Source organism: Lepidochelys kempii, chromosome 25 (genome assembly GCF_965140285.1).
Source record: "Lepidochelys kempii isolate rLepKem1 chromosome 25, rLepKem1.hap1, whole genome shotgun sequence".
Lineage (NCBI taxonomy): Eukaryota > Metazoa > Chordata > Testudines > Cheloniidae > Lepidochelys > Lepidochelys kempii.
Window position 1 is genome coordinate 5883922 of NC_136404.1, and position 14684 is coordinate 5898605.

General features: G+C 50.1%; 1 protein-coding gene across 6 annotated transcripts in view; it reads right to left on the reverse strand.

Annotated features, from left to right (window-relative positions):
- FBN3 (fibrillin 3) overlaps positions 1 to 14684 on the reverse strand; it is a 312181-nt gene that overhangs the window by 128930 nt on the left and 168567 nt on the right. For all 6 annotated transcript variants that reach the window (XM_073323920.2, XM_073323921.2, XM_073323919.2 and 3 more), the window contains one exon: positions 5022 to 5147. In XM_073323920.2, coding sequence (XP_073180021.2) covers positions 5022 to 5147 — 126 coding nt within the window. The remainder of the gene's footprint in view (positions 1 to 5021; positions 5148 to 14684) is intronic.

Genomic DNA, 14684 nt, shown 5'->3' on the forward strand with positions numbered 1-14684 from the left:
ATGCAGGGGAGGCGGTTGGGTGGGAGCACAGCCACATCCCAGAGCAGAAACGCACTTGAAGGTGATTTCCAGTTTGAAAATTGTTCTTTTAAAGTTCTCTGTTTGCAAAACAGATTCTACAGTAAAGCAGCTCAAGGGAGTCACCAGCCTTCTGGAAATGGTGTTGGCAGGAGTCTCTTTTGTGAGTTTAAACAAATGGTGTGAGGGTGAGGAACCAGTACCACAAAAGTCATATTCCTGTATGACTTCTAGCCATAGTCTTCCTTCAAACGCAGCTGAGTGGGCTTTCAATAAGTGTTTAATTTAAAAAAAATCTTACAGACTTTTCACCACGTCAGCTGCTGTTTGTTCACTCTGTTTGTTTCGCCCAGAAAAGATAATGAAAACAGACTAGTCAGTTTCACGCTTTGGCTGTCCTGCCTCGCTCAGTGCTGCCCTGTTTGGGGGCAAACACTGCAGGACAATATGTAAATTCAACCAGAAAATAATTTACCTTGATGAAAAATGTGAAAAAAGTTACTGTGGCCATTCATAGAGTCACAGATTCCAAGGCCTCAGTGATCTAAAATGTTCCCCTGTATCAAGCGTTACTGCCCAGCAGGGTAGGGAACCCTGCAGCTAGTTCCTGTCTGAGTGCTGGGAAGCGGCTGTGGGAGTTGGAACAGGGTCTCAGACACTCTCTGCTTACTCTGCACACATGTGACTCTCAATGGGGGCCACTTTATCTATTAATATTAGCTTTTGCAAAATCTTTATTCTGTTTATTTTATTAAATATAAATAGTGGGTTTTGACTCATAGAATCATAGAATCATAGAATATCAGGGTTGGAAGGGACCCCAAAAGGTCATCTAGTCCAACCCCCTGCTCAAAGCAGGACCAATTCCCAGTTAAATCATCCCAGCCAGGGCTTTGTCAAGCCTGACTCCCTAACACGCTCTCTAAATGAATGTAAAAAACTCCAAATAAAATAAACTGCTTTCAAAATCTGGAATGTGAGGCACAGACCCCACACGGATGTCTGCACAAGTTGTCAGAAAAAATACTGTCTGTCCCAAACTGTGACAGCACATGAACAGCCCATGTTCGCTCAGGGGACTGCTCCTGCATGATGTTTTGACTTTAGATTCAGTCACAGACCACTAGAGCCAATTAGGCTTTAAACTATTTTTAAATCTTGGGATCCTGATTCTATTTACTTTTCATTTCATGAATCATTTGACAAGTGTGAAAGTCGTTAAATGTCTACATTTCTCATCCAAAAAGCATTCAAACACCTCCCGCCCCTCCCCTCCCCCCCCACACACTGACTTGCATACGTCAACATGTGTGATCTAAGGAAGAAAGGAATTTCATTTTTGTCAAAATCTATTAGCCCCTCTAACAAGGTGACTGTATGGTACATTTTATATTTGCTTTTCGTGACAGAAACATGATCAGTTTTAGTCCAGGTTCGATGGCTCTAAAACAGGGCTTCCAACAGTGAACTTTACTGCGTAGTTTCCATCACCCCAACAACGACCCCATCTCTGCCTCATTTGCAAAGAGTGCTCATTTTAAGTAACTCTGTCTTTGCTCTGCTCAAGATGAATGAACTTCTAGCACTTTGAGACAGATTATGGACTTCATCTCTATTACAGGAAGTGTCCCTACAGAGAAGAAGTAATGAGAGAGATGATGTGTTTATAATAGAAACTATTGTCTGTTCCTCAGAGAAATGGACTATCATACATTTACAAGGGTTGGGGGGGAAATTTCCATGTGTTAAACACACAGGATTCACTCCAGACTCCAAGGCTTGTACGTAGGACAGGACCCAAGTATAGGAAAATCTTCCCTGAATTCCTGTCAGTTATTCTGTAAGGGGTATAGGGAACAGATATGCCTTGAATGATTAATAACTATTCATTCCTCCTGGCCCTCAAAAATTAGAAAAGCCATCCATCTCTGTTTATCCCCAAATAGGATCCTCCTAGTAAAGACAATACAAACATTGTTCACATCATGTGAGATACTTTGACTTTGTCCACACTGGAACCTAAACGACAAAACTTTTGTCATTCAGAGGTGTGGAAAAAATATCCCCTCCCTGAATGACAAAATTTTTGCCGATGCAAAGCACCTGTGTGAACAGCGCTTTGTCGGCAGGAACGCTCTCCTGCTGACAAAGGGGCCGCTGTTCGTTGGGGTGGAAGATTTTTGTCGGCTGCACACCTTTAGCGGTACTGCCATAGTGGCAGAGCCCTGTCGCCAAAAGGTGTGTAGTGTAGACAAAGCCCTTGTCTACGGACCCACAGAGCAACTCCAGTTAGGAATTCCAGTCCCCAAGAATAGAAACTAAAACGGCTAGATGAGATGATTGTTAATCAGGGCTGGCCTTACCATGAGGTGACCCAGAGTGTAGAAAATTGTGTCTGCAGCTGGCGCATCTGTAGTCTCTCTGCTCTAGATGCACAGAGATGGGGGAGCGCTGTGCTGGAGGGAGGAGGGCACAAGAGACAGAACAGGCAGGCAGGAGAAAAGGTGAGAGGGAATCACAGAAAGCAGCAGGAATTGCTGGGAGAGACAGAGGAGGAGCCTCTTATGTACCTCTCTAGCACCCCAGGAGCCTGGACTGATTAACCCCAGCTTCTCAGGGAGCTTCCTGTTTCCTGTAGCTTCCCTGAACCCACTTGAGGAGAACAGGCAGTCAACTGAAGTAATAGGAGCCAGTGAGGCCCTTAAGACGTTGATATCGTCCCTCGCTCAGGCCCTGCTACTAGCCTGCTTAATTGTCCCCTTCAATTGAGTGTTGGGAGCCACTAATGCTCGCACAGAACAGCGGTCATGAGCGCAAGAAGAAAACGCCCCTCTGGGACAGCATTCAGAAAAAAAAAAGAAAGCAAAGGAAACTTTTCTATCTAAGCAGGAAGGAGCTCTCCTGAGATACATAGACACAAATGTTCACAGTGAGCCTTCCAGCCCAGGTGATTCCATTTTCCTCTGCCACTCTTCTCCCACGAACAGTTCCTGTCATAGCATTATCCTCCATAATGGCAACTATGGCATCATCTATCTTCCCAGAAACACACATAACTTCAAATTTCTGTGTGGCTTACTGTTATGGCATGACATACTGTTTGAAATAAATGTTGTAAGCAAGAGACTCCAAGGTGTTGACCTTGATATATCTGGAGCAATGGAACAACTGGACAAAGCAAAGTCATACCTACAGTCTTACGGGTCAGATGAGGGATTTCAGAACGTTCTGAAGAGTGTACAGAAGTTGGCAGATGAACTTCACACTGAAGCTATTTTCCCACCATTCAAGAATACAAGAGTCACCAAAGAAGAAGACATTTTGATTACGAGGCACGGGATAAGCCCGTAAGAGACCCCAAACAACAATTCAAAGTTGAATTCTTTAACCCGGTGCTAGATCGTGCAATACAGTCAGTTGAAGAACATTTCATGCAGCTCAAGGAACACAGCAGTATATTTGGGATGTTGTCTGATATTCCAAAGCTCCTCACTATACCTGAAGAAGACCGACACCAGCAATGCAGGGCATGTGAGACAGTGTTGACATGTGTGATGTTGATGCGAGTGATTTAGGGGATGAACTGAAAGCCCTTTCAAGACACATTTCAGCAGGATCAACTCCAAAGGCTGTTTTGGAATATATGTGGACAAATAAGATGACCACCCTCTTTCCAAACGTTTTTGTTGTTCTGCGCATACTGCTAACACTTCCTGTAACAAATGCCAGTGGAGAACACAGCTTCTCCAAGCTGAAGTTAATAAAGAGACTCGGATGCAATCTTCTCTTGATGCTGATCATCTGTGGTGGCCTTTAACCTTAGTCTCATCTCAAGCTCTTTCCACCTATGGAATGCTCTCTCGTGATTTGCTGCTTTTTCATGGCATGCCAGATTTCTAGACAGATTTTTCCAGTCCTTTGTTCCTGTAGAACCCACAGTGGCTGGAACATTAGACTGGAAGAGTTTGCCAAAAACCAGTATGCAGCGTTCTGGGTTTTTGAGTACATAAGCCATGGCCTCTCCACTTTGACACCATTGGGGATTTCACACCAGTAATGTGTTGGATGGAAACTTCTGTTTTCATTGTCTTTGGGGAACATGAAGTTTTTCACTTGCTGTGGTCCATGCAGTGCAAGGAAGTCCCTCAGGCTACTGCTCAAGTGGGTCCACAGTCCTGGATCCTCTAGACTTGAGGAACTAAACTCAGCAGCAGCTGTTTCTTGCACCTCCACCACGCTCTTCTCTGATCTACACTTTTCTTCAGGAATGTGCATGGTTCCATCCACTTGAGATAGAGATACGAATGCTGCAATAGCTGCCAGGTCACCTGCATTCTGACTGACTGGAAGATCAGGCATCTCCTCACCACTCACATCCTCACTGGGACCGGAAGGCTCACCGTGAACATTTGTGTCTGTGTATCTCAGGAGAGATCTTTCCTGCTTAGATAGAAAAGCTTCCTTTCCTTGCTTTCTTTTTCTGAATGCTGCCCCAGAGGGGCATTTTCTTCTTTCACTCATGACTGCTGTCCTGTGCCAGCTACAGTGGCTCTCAACACTCAATTGAAGGGGACAAATAAGCAGGCTGGTAGCAGGGCCTGAGTGAGGGAAGATATCAGCGTCTTACGGGCCTCACTGGCTCCTACTACTTCAGTTGACTGCCTGTTCTCCTCAAGTGGGATCAGGGAAGCAGGTGGAAACAGGAAGCTCCCTGAGAAGCTGGTGTTAATCAGTCCAGGCTCCTGCAGGTGTTAGAGAGGTACATAAGAGGCTGGTGGCGCCCTCCCTCCCCCAGTCTGGCACCTGAGGCAGCCGCCTCAGTTCGCCTCATGGTAAGGCCAGCCCTGAGCTGTTAAATAAGGATCGCTTTGGTTCCACAGGGCCCTGTGCGACACCGATAGGGAACACTAATGAAATACCATTCCTGGCCAGGACTGAACCTTGGATCTCTGACTCAAGGAATGAGCCGCTACGTTCTAACCTAGAGCTGTCTGCCGTCTTACCGATGCAGCGGGATCCATCTGGACTGGTCATGAAGCCACGCGGGCATGTGCACACGTAGCTGCCTGCCGTGTTGGTGCACTCCCCACCGTCGCACACACTGGAGATCGTGGCGCACTCATCCACATCTGGAAAAGAACAAGCCACCAGGGATTAGTCTTCTCTGCAAAGATGATTTGCACCATCTTCTCTGCTCATCTACACAGAGGACCCTCAGCCAAAGGCAGTTGTCTCGAGGACAGCACCTGGAATTCCAAGGGGCCCTGGCTGGCCTCTGCCAGCTGTTTGGGTAATATCTTCAGCTGATGTTTTTGTGGGGTCGAGACACTGTGATTATCCCTCTCTCCATCCCCATTATTCTACATGGCCCTTCACCACCCTGGCTGACTGCCAGCAGAGACCCAGGGCTCCTGCGCAAAACTGCTCCCGCCAGGAGCTCCCGCTCAGCTAGGCAGAGCCACTGAGGGAAACAGCTGATCTTGAGGGGCTTCACTGCACTTCTCAGCCCTCCAGCTCCCCATGCTGCTAAAACACCTGCTGCTCCCACGACAGGGCAGTGCATGTATCTGCCAAGCCACTCGCCCATATCCTGAATCAAAGCCATTGCACGTTCTCCTGTGGCCACTGGGAAACTGCGCAAATGCTGTCTTGCACCCCTCCCAAGGTCCTGCACCCCTCCCACCCCGTCCCAGCCAGTAGGGTAAGTCAGGCACCAAATGGCTGTTGTGCAGTCTTCAAAAGGGAGAATACTGGCTAGTTCCCTCTGTGCTCCTGGGAGCTCCTGCAGTGACCCCAGCACTGGGGTTACCCAGCCGACTGGCACCAAGGGTTTTGTATAGCACGCTGCTGTCAGTGCCAGGCACTCGTCTCTCACTCACTCTCTTTCCCAACAACCTCCACTGCTCCACGACTGTGCCGCCGTTAGAGCGTATTTAGACTTTGCTATTAAGTTAGCAAAAGGGACAAGACAGAACATGGCTAGATGGGCAGACACTTGTAGGGGGAAACATGCTGTCCGGCTCCACTTGTCTGGGAGTACTAGGGAGTGATTCCAAAACCAGGGAACAGCCCACGAGAAAAGAACCTCTGGGAATCTGGGTGCTCAGTAATGCCCCTCATGTGCCCCTACATCAGTGACCTATGGCCCTGCTGCAGGAGGCCCCCTGGAGACGGAGGGGGTCCAAACCAGGACCAGCTGTAAGGTGTTGCAAGACCATGTGTGTCCACAAGCTCTGCCAAGTCCTCCTCTTTCTGCAGCTCCCTCGGATTGGGCTGCGCACGTGTTAGACAAAGAGTCGAGATGAACACTGAGTCAGCGTCTTCTCACTGGACAACAGAAGGCAAGTCCCAAGAAATTGCAACAAGCCTTTTCGCAGCTGAATCCAGCAACGTGGCCTACAGGCTGATCTGGAGGCTGTGAAATGGAGCCCAGTGTTCAGAGGCCCTGGGACCGGGGGCAGCTCTACCAATTTTGCTGCCCCAAGCAGTTGCCGCCGAATTGCTGCTGGACACGGCCTGCTGCCCCATTCGGACTGCGTCCCCATTCAGACTGCTTGGAGAGCTGGTGCCTGGAGCCGGCCCTGCCTGGGACTAACAAGAATTGTTACATGAGTCGTGAAACACACGCAACACGCCTTGCAGCAAGACAGCCACTGCCATCGGACCATATCAAAGCATTCCCCAAGCATCAGTGAATGAACACCCGCTGTCCCAGAGAGAGCGGGAAATGTTGCTCCCAGGCTAGGGCTGGGTAAAAGCAAGCCCAGAGAGGCTGTGCCTAGTGCAGGGTTCACCAGAAATTCTGCGGCAGAGTTGGGACCAGAGGCCAGTTCTTCTTCTTCTGCACGCTGACCTGTAGCTTCAAGACCATCCTCTCCCTTCCTATGCCTCTGAATCCCCACGGTTCTGAAGCTGCAAACAGGTGCCAGCTCCTGGGGCCTGTTCCTAACTTTGGGCGTCCACAATTGATAATCTGACCAAGTGAAAGAGTGTGACAGTCCAGAGCTGAGCTGGAAAGAGCAGATGTGCTGGAACTGAGTGGGCTCCAGAGGTTGCTGGGACGTGCGCCTGGCGATTCACCAGGTTTCCCGATCTCCCCTGGCTAATGTCCACAACAGCAGAATGGATTATTTATTTCTATTGCTTCCTTTTTACTGATCAGTGTTAATAAACTGCATGTGTAATCCACACACCTTCTGCGGGTGGGGTTCTGTCCCATCTAGTGGCACTGAGACCACTTAAGAGAGAGAGGTAAAAAAAGTCTGCTGTATAGCCCTAGCTAACGGCCAGGTGGCTTTTAGCTCATGCGGTAGAGGCTCATGCTTTAAGCTCCCAGAGGCCGCAGGTTTGATCCTGCCCACCAACAACCAGGGTCTGTCAGTGTTACACATGGCCCAGCTAAAGTCTAGCTCGCTGCAGACACAAGCAACCAATGCAGAGGAATCACACAGAGAGCCCATAGGCGATAATGTGCCAGAAAACAGAACACAAGGGCAAGGAGAGGGAATAAAGTTGAACAACTCCCTCCAATGAGGTGCTTCATGCCAGCATGCTGTCTGCTACAGGAGTGGGGATATCAGAGAAGTAGGCCAAGAACAGAGGTCCATAAACTGCATAACGAGTCCATAAACTGCAAATATTATCCAATTGTTTGCAAGAAAGTTCACAAAATGCACAACTGCGGGAAACTGCATGGGGCTGGCAGGAGGTTAACAAGAAACAACGGGGCAAGTTTTGCTCCTTCCGAAGCACTTCACCTATGTGACCGGCCTAGTGCTGCAGCCTGCAGCCTGGTGGCATCAGCAGAGTGAGGCTAGGCTCTGTGCTGGACACACTGACAGCTGCCCAAAAGCAGGCACCGGCTACTTGATTGCCACTGCTACCAGGACAGCACGGAGGTTTTGTTCCATGAGCAGAAATCACTCGCGATTTAGTGATGGAACGTACCATCCACACTGCCGGGCATGGAGAGGTGAATCCTGTAGGTCAAGGGATCTATCGATCTGTACTGGGGACCTAATGGTCCAAGGTTCAAATTATGTTGATCACCATAGAGGGTGGGCTTTTATTCTAGGCACAAAGAATGTAGATCACACGCAGTGGCTGGGGGCCTGTATCCTAGAAAGTGTTGGCTCTGGAAAAGACTTAGGATCACTCAGTTGCTCACAGAGCTAACGCTACCTGTGGGATGGGGAGGGAGGCTGTCTCACCTCTGTGTAGGGCGCTGGTCAGAGCATTACTAGATACCGGGTTCCAGTCTGATGTCCACACTGCTAAAGAGGATACTGACAAACTGGAAAGGATTCAGAAAAGAGGGACGAGGATGATTTGAGGTCTGGGAAGCCTGCCTGAGAGTGAGTGACTAACAGAGCTCGGTCAATTTCATTGATTCAAGGGAAGGTTAAGATGTGACTTTACCATGGGCTATAAGTGCCTCCCTGGGGAGATCTCTGATAGCAGAGGGGTCTACACTGGGACAGAAAAAGGCATAATGAAAACCAACGGCTGGAATCTGAAGCAAGATGAATTCTTGGAACGACTTACCAAGCCTCATAGTGGATTCTCCACCCTGGGTGTCTCTTTCCAAAAGCTGGGCTCTAGCTCAGCCAGAAGTGATGGGCTCAGGGCAGCAATTCATGGGGGAAGTTCTCTGGCCTGTGCTATACATGGGCTCAGATTCGATTCTCACCATGGTCTCTTCTGGCAGTAACATCTCTGGACTCTATTAAAGGAGGGCCTTGCTCAGGGTGTCTATCCGAGCTGCTCTTCGGCATGGAGGAGATTGGAGAGAATCATTGATTTTTTGATTCAGTGGCCAAACTGGAAAAAGAAGCTCAGAAGCTAAGAGTTACACGTGCTGTTTATTAACACTGATCAGTAAAAAGGTCGTCGTTTAGCTAAGAGCAGCGACACAAGCTGAGGTGGAGCCTCTCTCGCCGCAGAGTTAGTTCCTAGCTCCAGGCAGATCCCAGGCCCACAGGGCAGGTGCTCTCTGACAGCCTGCCTTACACAGCCAGGAAGGGGATGAAGGATGGGTGTGCTGTCCAAGAGGCTGAGATCAAAGAGGAGATGAAACAGAACAAGCAGCTCGCTCAGCACTGGGGCCAAGCCCGGGGCAGCCACCGGAGGGCCAGGAGTTCCATCGTCTCCTGGTAGAGGCCCTCTGCACTGCAGGCAGCAAGTGCAGTCTCCTGGTGCATTAGGGCTGGAAAACCAGTGAGGAAACCCTGCAGCGTTTCAGTGCTGCTCCTTGGGCCCCTTCCTCATGGCAGCAGTGCTCTCTCAGGAGTCCCTCAGCACCCTGGGCTCAGATGTCTCCCTCCTGCCCTGGAGGGGATTCCCCAGGTGGGGTTGCTGACTTACCATTCCCTTGGGAAGGGGAAAGCCCAGAGGCTTGGAGAAGGGACATCAGCAATAACAAGGTCAATTTCCCCTGTAGCTCTCAAGTACTTTACCAGGCTGGAACCCATCATTATAGGAGTCATATGCGTAGCCATATATGAGAACCGCGATAATACTGTCAGCAGCAGCAGCGATGGACTACCAACAACCCATTATTACAGGTACACATTTGCATTCCAGGTTTGTAGACACAGAAGTTGACAGCAAGTCAGAGTCACCATCTGGACTAGAAGCCAAGTCTCTAGGTCCTTGCCTCTGTCCTCCACAGCGCCTCCCAGACAGCGGTGGGAATGAAGGTAAGGGCTTTTCATCCAGTGGAGAAAGGTTTCATTACAACTCCTATGGGTTGTTTGGACTCAAGTCATTTTACTGGGTTTCAGCAACACCTCTGCAATGGCTTTGACCCAAGGAGGCAGAGTCATGTATACCATGGATCTTAATTTCCCAAGTCCTGCTGTGTTGTAAACCAGCTGGGCACAGCTGCAGTCTAAACTGGCTGGTTCATCGACACCCAAATGATGGGGAACTACAGAAAGTGGTGATTAACACGCCTACAAGGAGTGGGCTTGGGGATCACGTTGGCTTGCCTGGATTAGAGTAGACATACACCATCCTGCAATTGCGTGGTTCAGACTGGACTCTCTAATAAACTTGGAAAAAGGAGAGGCACTTTACAAAAATAAAAACCCCTCCGCAGTGAGAAACACTCCTCTGAATCTCCAACAGAGCCAGCCTGGGCTCCCCAGGCACTCAGACACAGCAGCAGTTGAATGGGCGCAGCATAAGGACCTGGACAAATGAGACTAGAACCCAACAGATACAGGCTGCCCCTCCACCCCCTCAGCAGGGCCACAGACCAGGATATGGCAGACTCTCTGTGCTGGAGGCAAATGTCCCGACTCTGCCTGCTCTGTCCCTAGAGATGGCTACCGAGTCACAGACACATTTCTATCCGTAGCAGGGCCTTGGTCACTGGTTTTGCCTGTGACAGTGCAAGGAGATGTCTCCTTTGAACTGTGCATGAAACCTCATTGCCTGGCCAGGGATGCTACTGCGGCTTGAGGACCCACCCGTGTGGAACATGTGTGAAAAATACCAGCCATCTGCGTCCACATTGGAGGAGTCACTGTGCACCATTTGCTGCACCGAGTAAACAGAACAACCTCGTCTTGGGAGCTAGCCTGTGTTAAAGCCCAAGTGGCACTTGAAGACTCAAAGATGGTGGTGTGCTGTGATCAGAAGGGCACCTCTCTGCCCAGCCATGCTCCCTTTAGGGATCCATTGGCACCAGCACAGGCCAGGAACAGATTTTCTGATTCTCCACTGCATCTGAGCTGTGCTTGGCCGTAGTGCGAGGAGGAGCCGCAGGAAGCAGGGTGCTGCTCGCTGAGTCAGAGCCACGCCACTCCAGCACAAGTTAGGGCAGCCCTAACACACACCAGTGGAGCTGCATTCCAGAACACCCCCTCCTCTCCCTGTCCCACCTATGCCGCACCCCAGCAACACCCCGGGCATGCTCCCCCCTTTGCCCTATGTGGGGTGGAGAGGGGCGGGCAGAGGAGGGAGCAGGGCTGCTTCCAACAGCTGTATTCCAGCTGAGAATTCTGCACAGGGGGGATTCTCCACTAGCCTTCTGCACTTGATTAAGGTCACTCTGTGCTCATAGTAAACTGGAATCTGTCCCTAAGGATACAAGTCACTGGGTCCTGGAAACCTCGAGTGATGTTGCAAACTCCAAAGATGTGTGAGCTCTGCTGCATCTCTGTGATGCACCCAGAAGCTCCAAGACAAGAACCAAGCCCTTAAGGTTGTTCAGCAGGAGGGGGAAGATCTGAATGCCACACTTGAGGCACCCTGGGATGGGAGTCAGACACTGAGATGCTATGGGGAGCTGATAGAGAGACAGCGGATGTGCTGCAACACAGTGTCAGCCCTTCTCCGTTCAGGAAGGGCTGAGAGACCCTAGTTTAATTTCAGGTGGTCCAAGGACTAGCATCCATCCCCCGCGTGAGCACCCTGCAGTCTGACCAGAGAGAAAAGGAATGTCTGTTGTTTCCAGACTCAAAGGGGCCAAGTGGAAATAACGCAATTCCTTTCAAGGAACCTCCCCTATCTCAGTCGTAAGTCAACAGCGTGTGTGACTGGCAGCATGTGAGCATTGTCAAACGATGCATTAGGAGGAAAACTGCATTCCTCTGAGCCTGGCTTCTTGTTGACTACAGAATGATGCTTAGACAGGGCAAACTACGGCCTGCAGGCCAAGCTGATTTAAGCCAGCCCGTGAGCTGCGCCACGCGGCTTGGCCCACTCCAACGCTCCAGCCAGGGGCCGCACCATGCGGCTCAGTCCCACTCCAGAGCTCCGGCTGGGGCACTGGGTCAGGGGCTGGACCACGTGGCTTGGCCCTGCTCCAGCGCTCCAGCTGGGGCGCTGGGTCGGGGGCCAAAAAACACAGCTCCTGGAAACCACGGCATGGCGGCGCCTGCAGATGGGGCAGCATGCAGAGCTGCCTGTCTGCGCCTTCTCATAGGAGCCAGAGAAGGGACATGCCACTGCTTCCAGGAGCCGCTTGAGGTAAGCGCTGCTCAGAGCCTGCACCCCCTGAGCCTCTCCCCACACCCTAACCCTCTATCCCAGCCCTGATCCCCTCCTGACCTTCAAACCCCTTGATCCCAGTCTGGAGCACCCTCCTGCACCCCAAATCTCTCATCCCCAGCCCCACCCCAGAGCCCGCACCTCAACCCCAATTTTGTGAGCATTCATGGCCCGCCATACCATGTCTATTCCCCGATGTGTCCCTCAGGCCAAAAAGTTTGCCCACTCCTGTGCTTAGAGTTCACACATGCCCATGCCAGTGTCTCCAGAGCTCCAGTGTTCTCCCCATTCTGCAATTCCAGCTCTTTGATGCTCTGAGCTCTGACAGCTGAAACTTTGCAAGGCATCAGTGCAAATCCACCGAAAACACTCCCCACCACCTGGGCCCCTGGGGTGAAGAGATTTTATCACGTCAGTCTCCCCTGGCATTTAATTACAGGCTTCTGTTTGGCTAGGATTTGCAGAACACTCCAAAGACAGAAGTTTCATGAAGTGAACACTGGTTGTACTATTCAAAATAGCTGTTTAAAATGTTAGCACCGCTCTCCTTCCTCGCTTGTATCAGAGATCTAGAGCCAGTCAACAGGCAATCATCTCATGAGATCAAAACGTATGATGCTGCATCAGTCACCCCAAAAACAGCGTGTGTGGAGAGAACTGCGTTCTGTGCTCAAGGAAAGACATCACCTGTCCAAAGGGCAAAACAATCTGAAAACGCTCTTGCCCTGCAAACCCTGGTGAAGGTGAGAATGGTGGAGAAGAAAAGTTAGTCGGAAATGCACGACTGTCCTGTCCTGTTAGGAAGCAGCCTCTGGAAGGAGGCTTGCTTGTGAGCTCTGGAGTTTTCTGTAGCCTTTATTTTTTCCTCCATCACTTCTCTATTATTGACTTCTTCTGGGTACCCCGGGTCTCCTAGTTAGATTCACTCAGTGTTGAAGCCCAGAGAGAGCCTGATACGATGGGACTCATATGTGTGCCCCCAGTAACACCCTTAGGCCAGTCCTGGCCAGGGACCTCCAGCAGCCCAAAGGGGATGTTTACAATACAGCTGGCAACAAGCCTCCCAGACAGACAGACAGACTCGTGCTTGTGGGGCCCCAGCTAGCATGCTAAAAGTAGTGCCTGGATGTTGTGACTCCAGGGGAGACTCAAGCTAGCCACCCAAGTCCAGGGGGCAGGTCGGTCTGAACTTGGCCGGTTAGCTCAGGCCTACACCGAAGCCACAGCAGCCAAACTGCTATTTTTAGCATGCTCACCTGAACCCTGCGAGTGTGAGTCTGTCTAGCTTGCCCCATGTGCAGCACTGACATCCCCACACTGACTGCGTCAAGACTGTTCCAATCCCTGCTTAACAGGAAAGCAATGCTCCGTGCCCTTCACACCTCTGACAAGGGCAGAAGTCAGTGCAAACGCTGATTTTGGACTCAGTCCCCACTTCGCTGGGTTGAACTTGGCCTGATCATTTAAGGCATAAAATGCTGGAAGCCAAGGGCTCCGGAGTAGCAGTCTGCAAAGTCTGTGCAGCTCAGCTGCCCACAGTCACATCCCAACCCCACCTTTCCATTGTATTAAACAAACAAAAACCTAGCAGGGAAAATGTCTTTGGGGCCTGTAGTGGAGGTCATGGCTCATCAGCCGCCTCTCATGTAGCTCATGGGACTTTCCGCCTTTCCCTTACAGCAAGCACAACAAAACCACAGAGAGGATTAATGGGACCCTCCAAGCCACACCAGATCCAATGAGCTTTGAATAGATCCAAACAATGAATCCTTCTGTGGACATTTTGTAAGAAAATTGAAAACATACTAATAAAAGGGCTATCGTGTTCCATTCTCTAGGAAAATGGGCCAGCAAACTGTGTCTGTTCATGGAAAAGATTCAGGCAACACTGAAAAGCTCACTCCACTTTAGAAGCATGAACGAGATTGAACAGAACAGAAAACAGAACTTTGTCTTCACTAGGAAATTGGGAATCTTGTCCATTGGTGACAAAAGAGCTGGCACAATGGTTCTTTAGGAGTAAGAGCGATACCTGATACATGGTAGCCTAAAAAAAGCAATAGAAATCAGAGAGAAATGAGAAGTTAGGCCATCAAGTGACTAGTCCCTTCCCTGCCTGACCTATCCCCCAGGCAGTCAGAATGCTTCAGACACTAACTGATCCAAACAGGTGCAACCTACTTATCTGAAGAACAAAGGTTTGTGCCGAGAGCAGGCTGAACCCTCCCATCTGACATTTCTCGCTTTGCTTGGTTCGTGGCCTCTCCGTTTGAATCCTGATGCAGTTCTGGACATTTCAGCTGGGGCACTGGGCAGCATCCCACAGAAAGCACTGGCATTCCATGGCTCACTGACTGATGATGCAAACAGGGACGCTTTAGCTATAAGGCAGTGCAATACGGAAGGGCTATGGAGGACAGAAGTGCAGCTATTGGCTCCCCTCAGAGAACGATCAAAATCACAGATGGAAAAGCCTTAATCTATCAATGAGCCCACCCCAAGGACGCCAGCCAGTCATAGTGCCCTGCAGTGTATTTTCTAGGGCATGATCCCGGCTAGTTTTAAATGTCTCAACAAGTAGAGCTTCTATCACGGCTCTTGGGAGACTTTTCTACAACGTGACATAGATCTTAGTGCCAGGATGCCTTTCCAGCTATTCAGCTTAAATG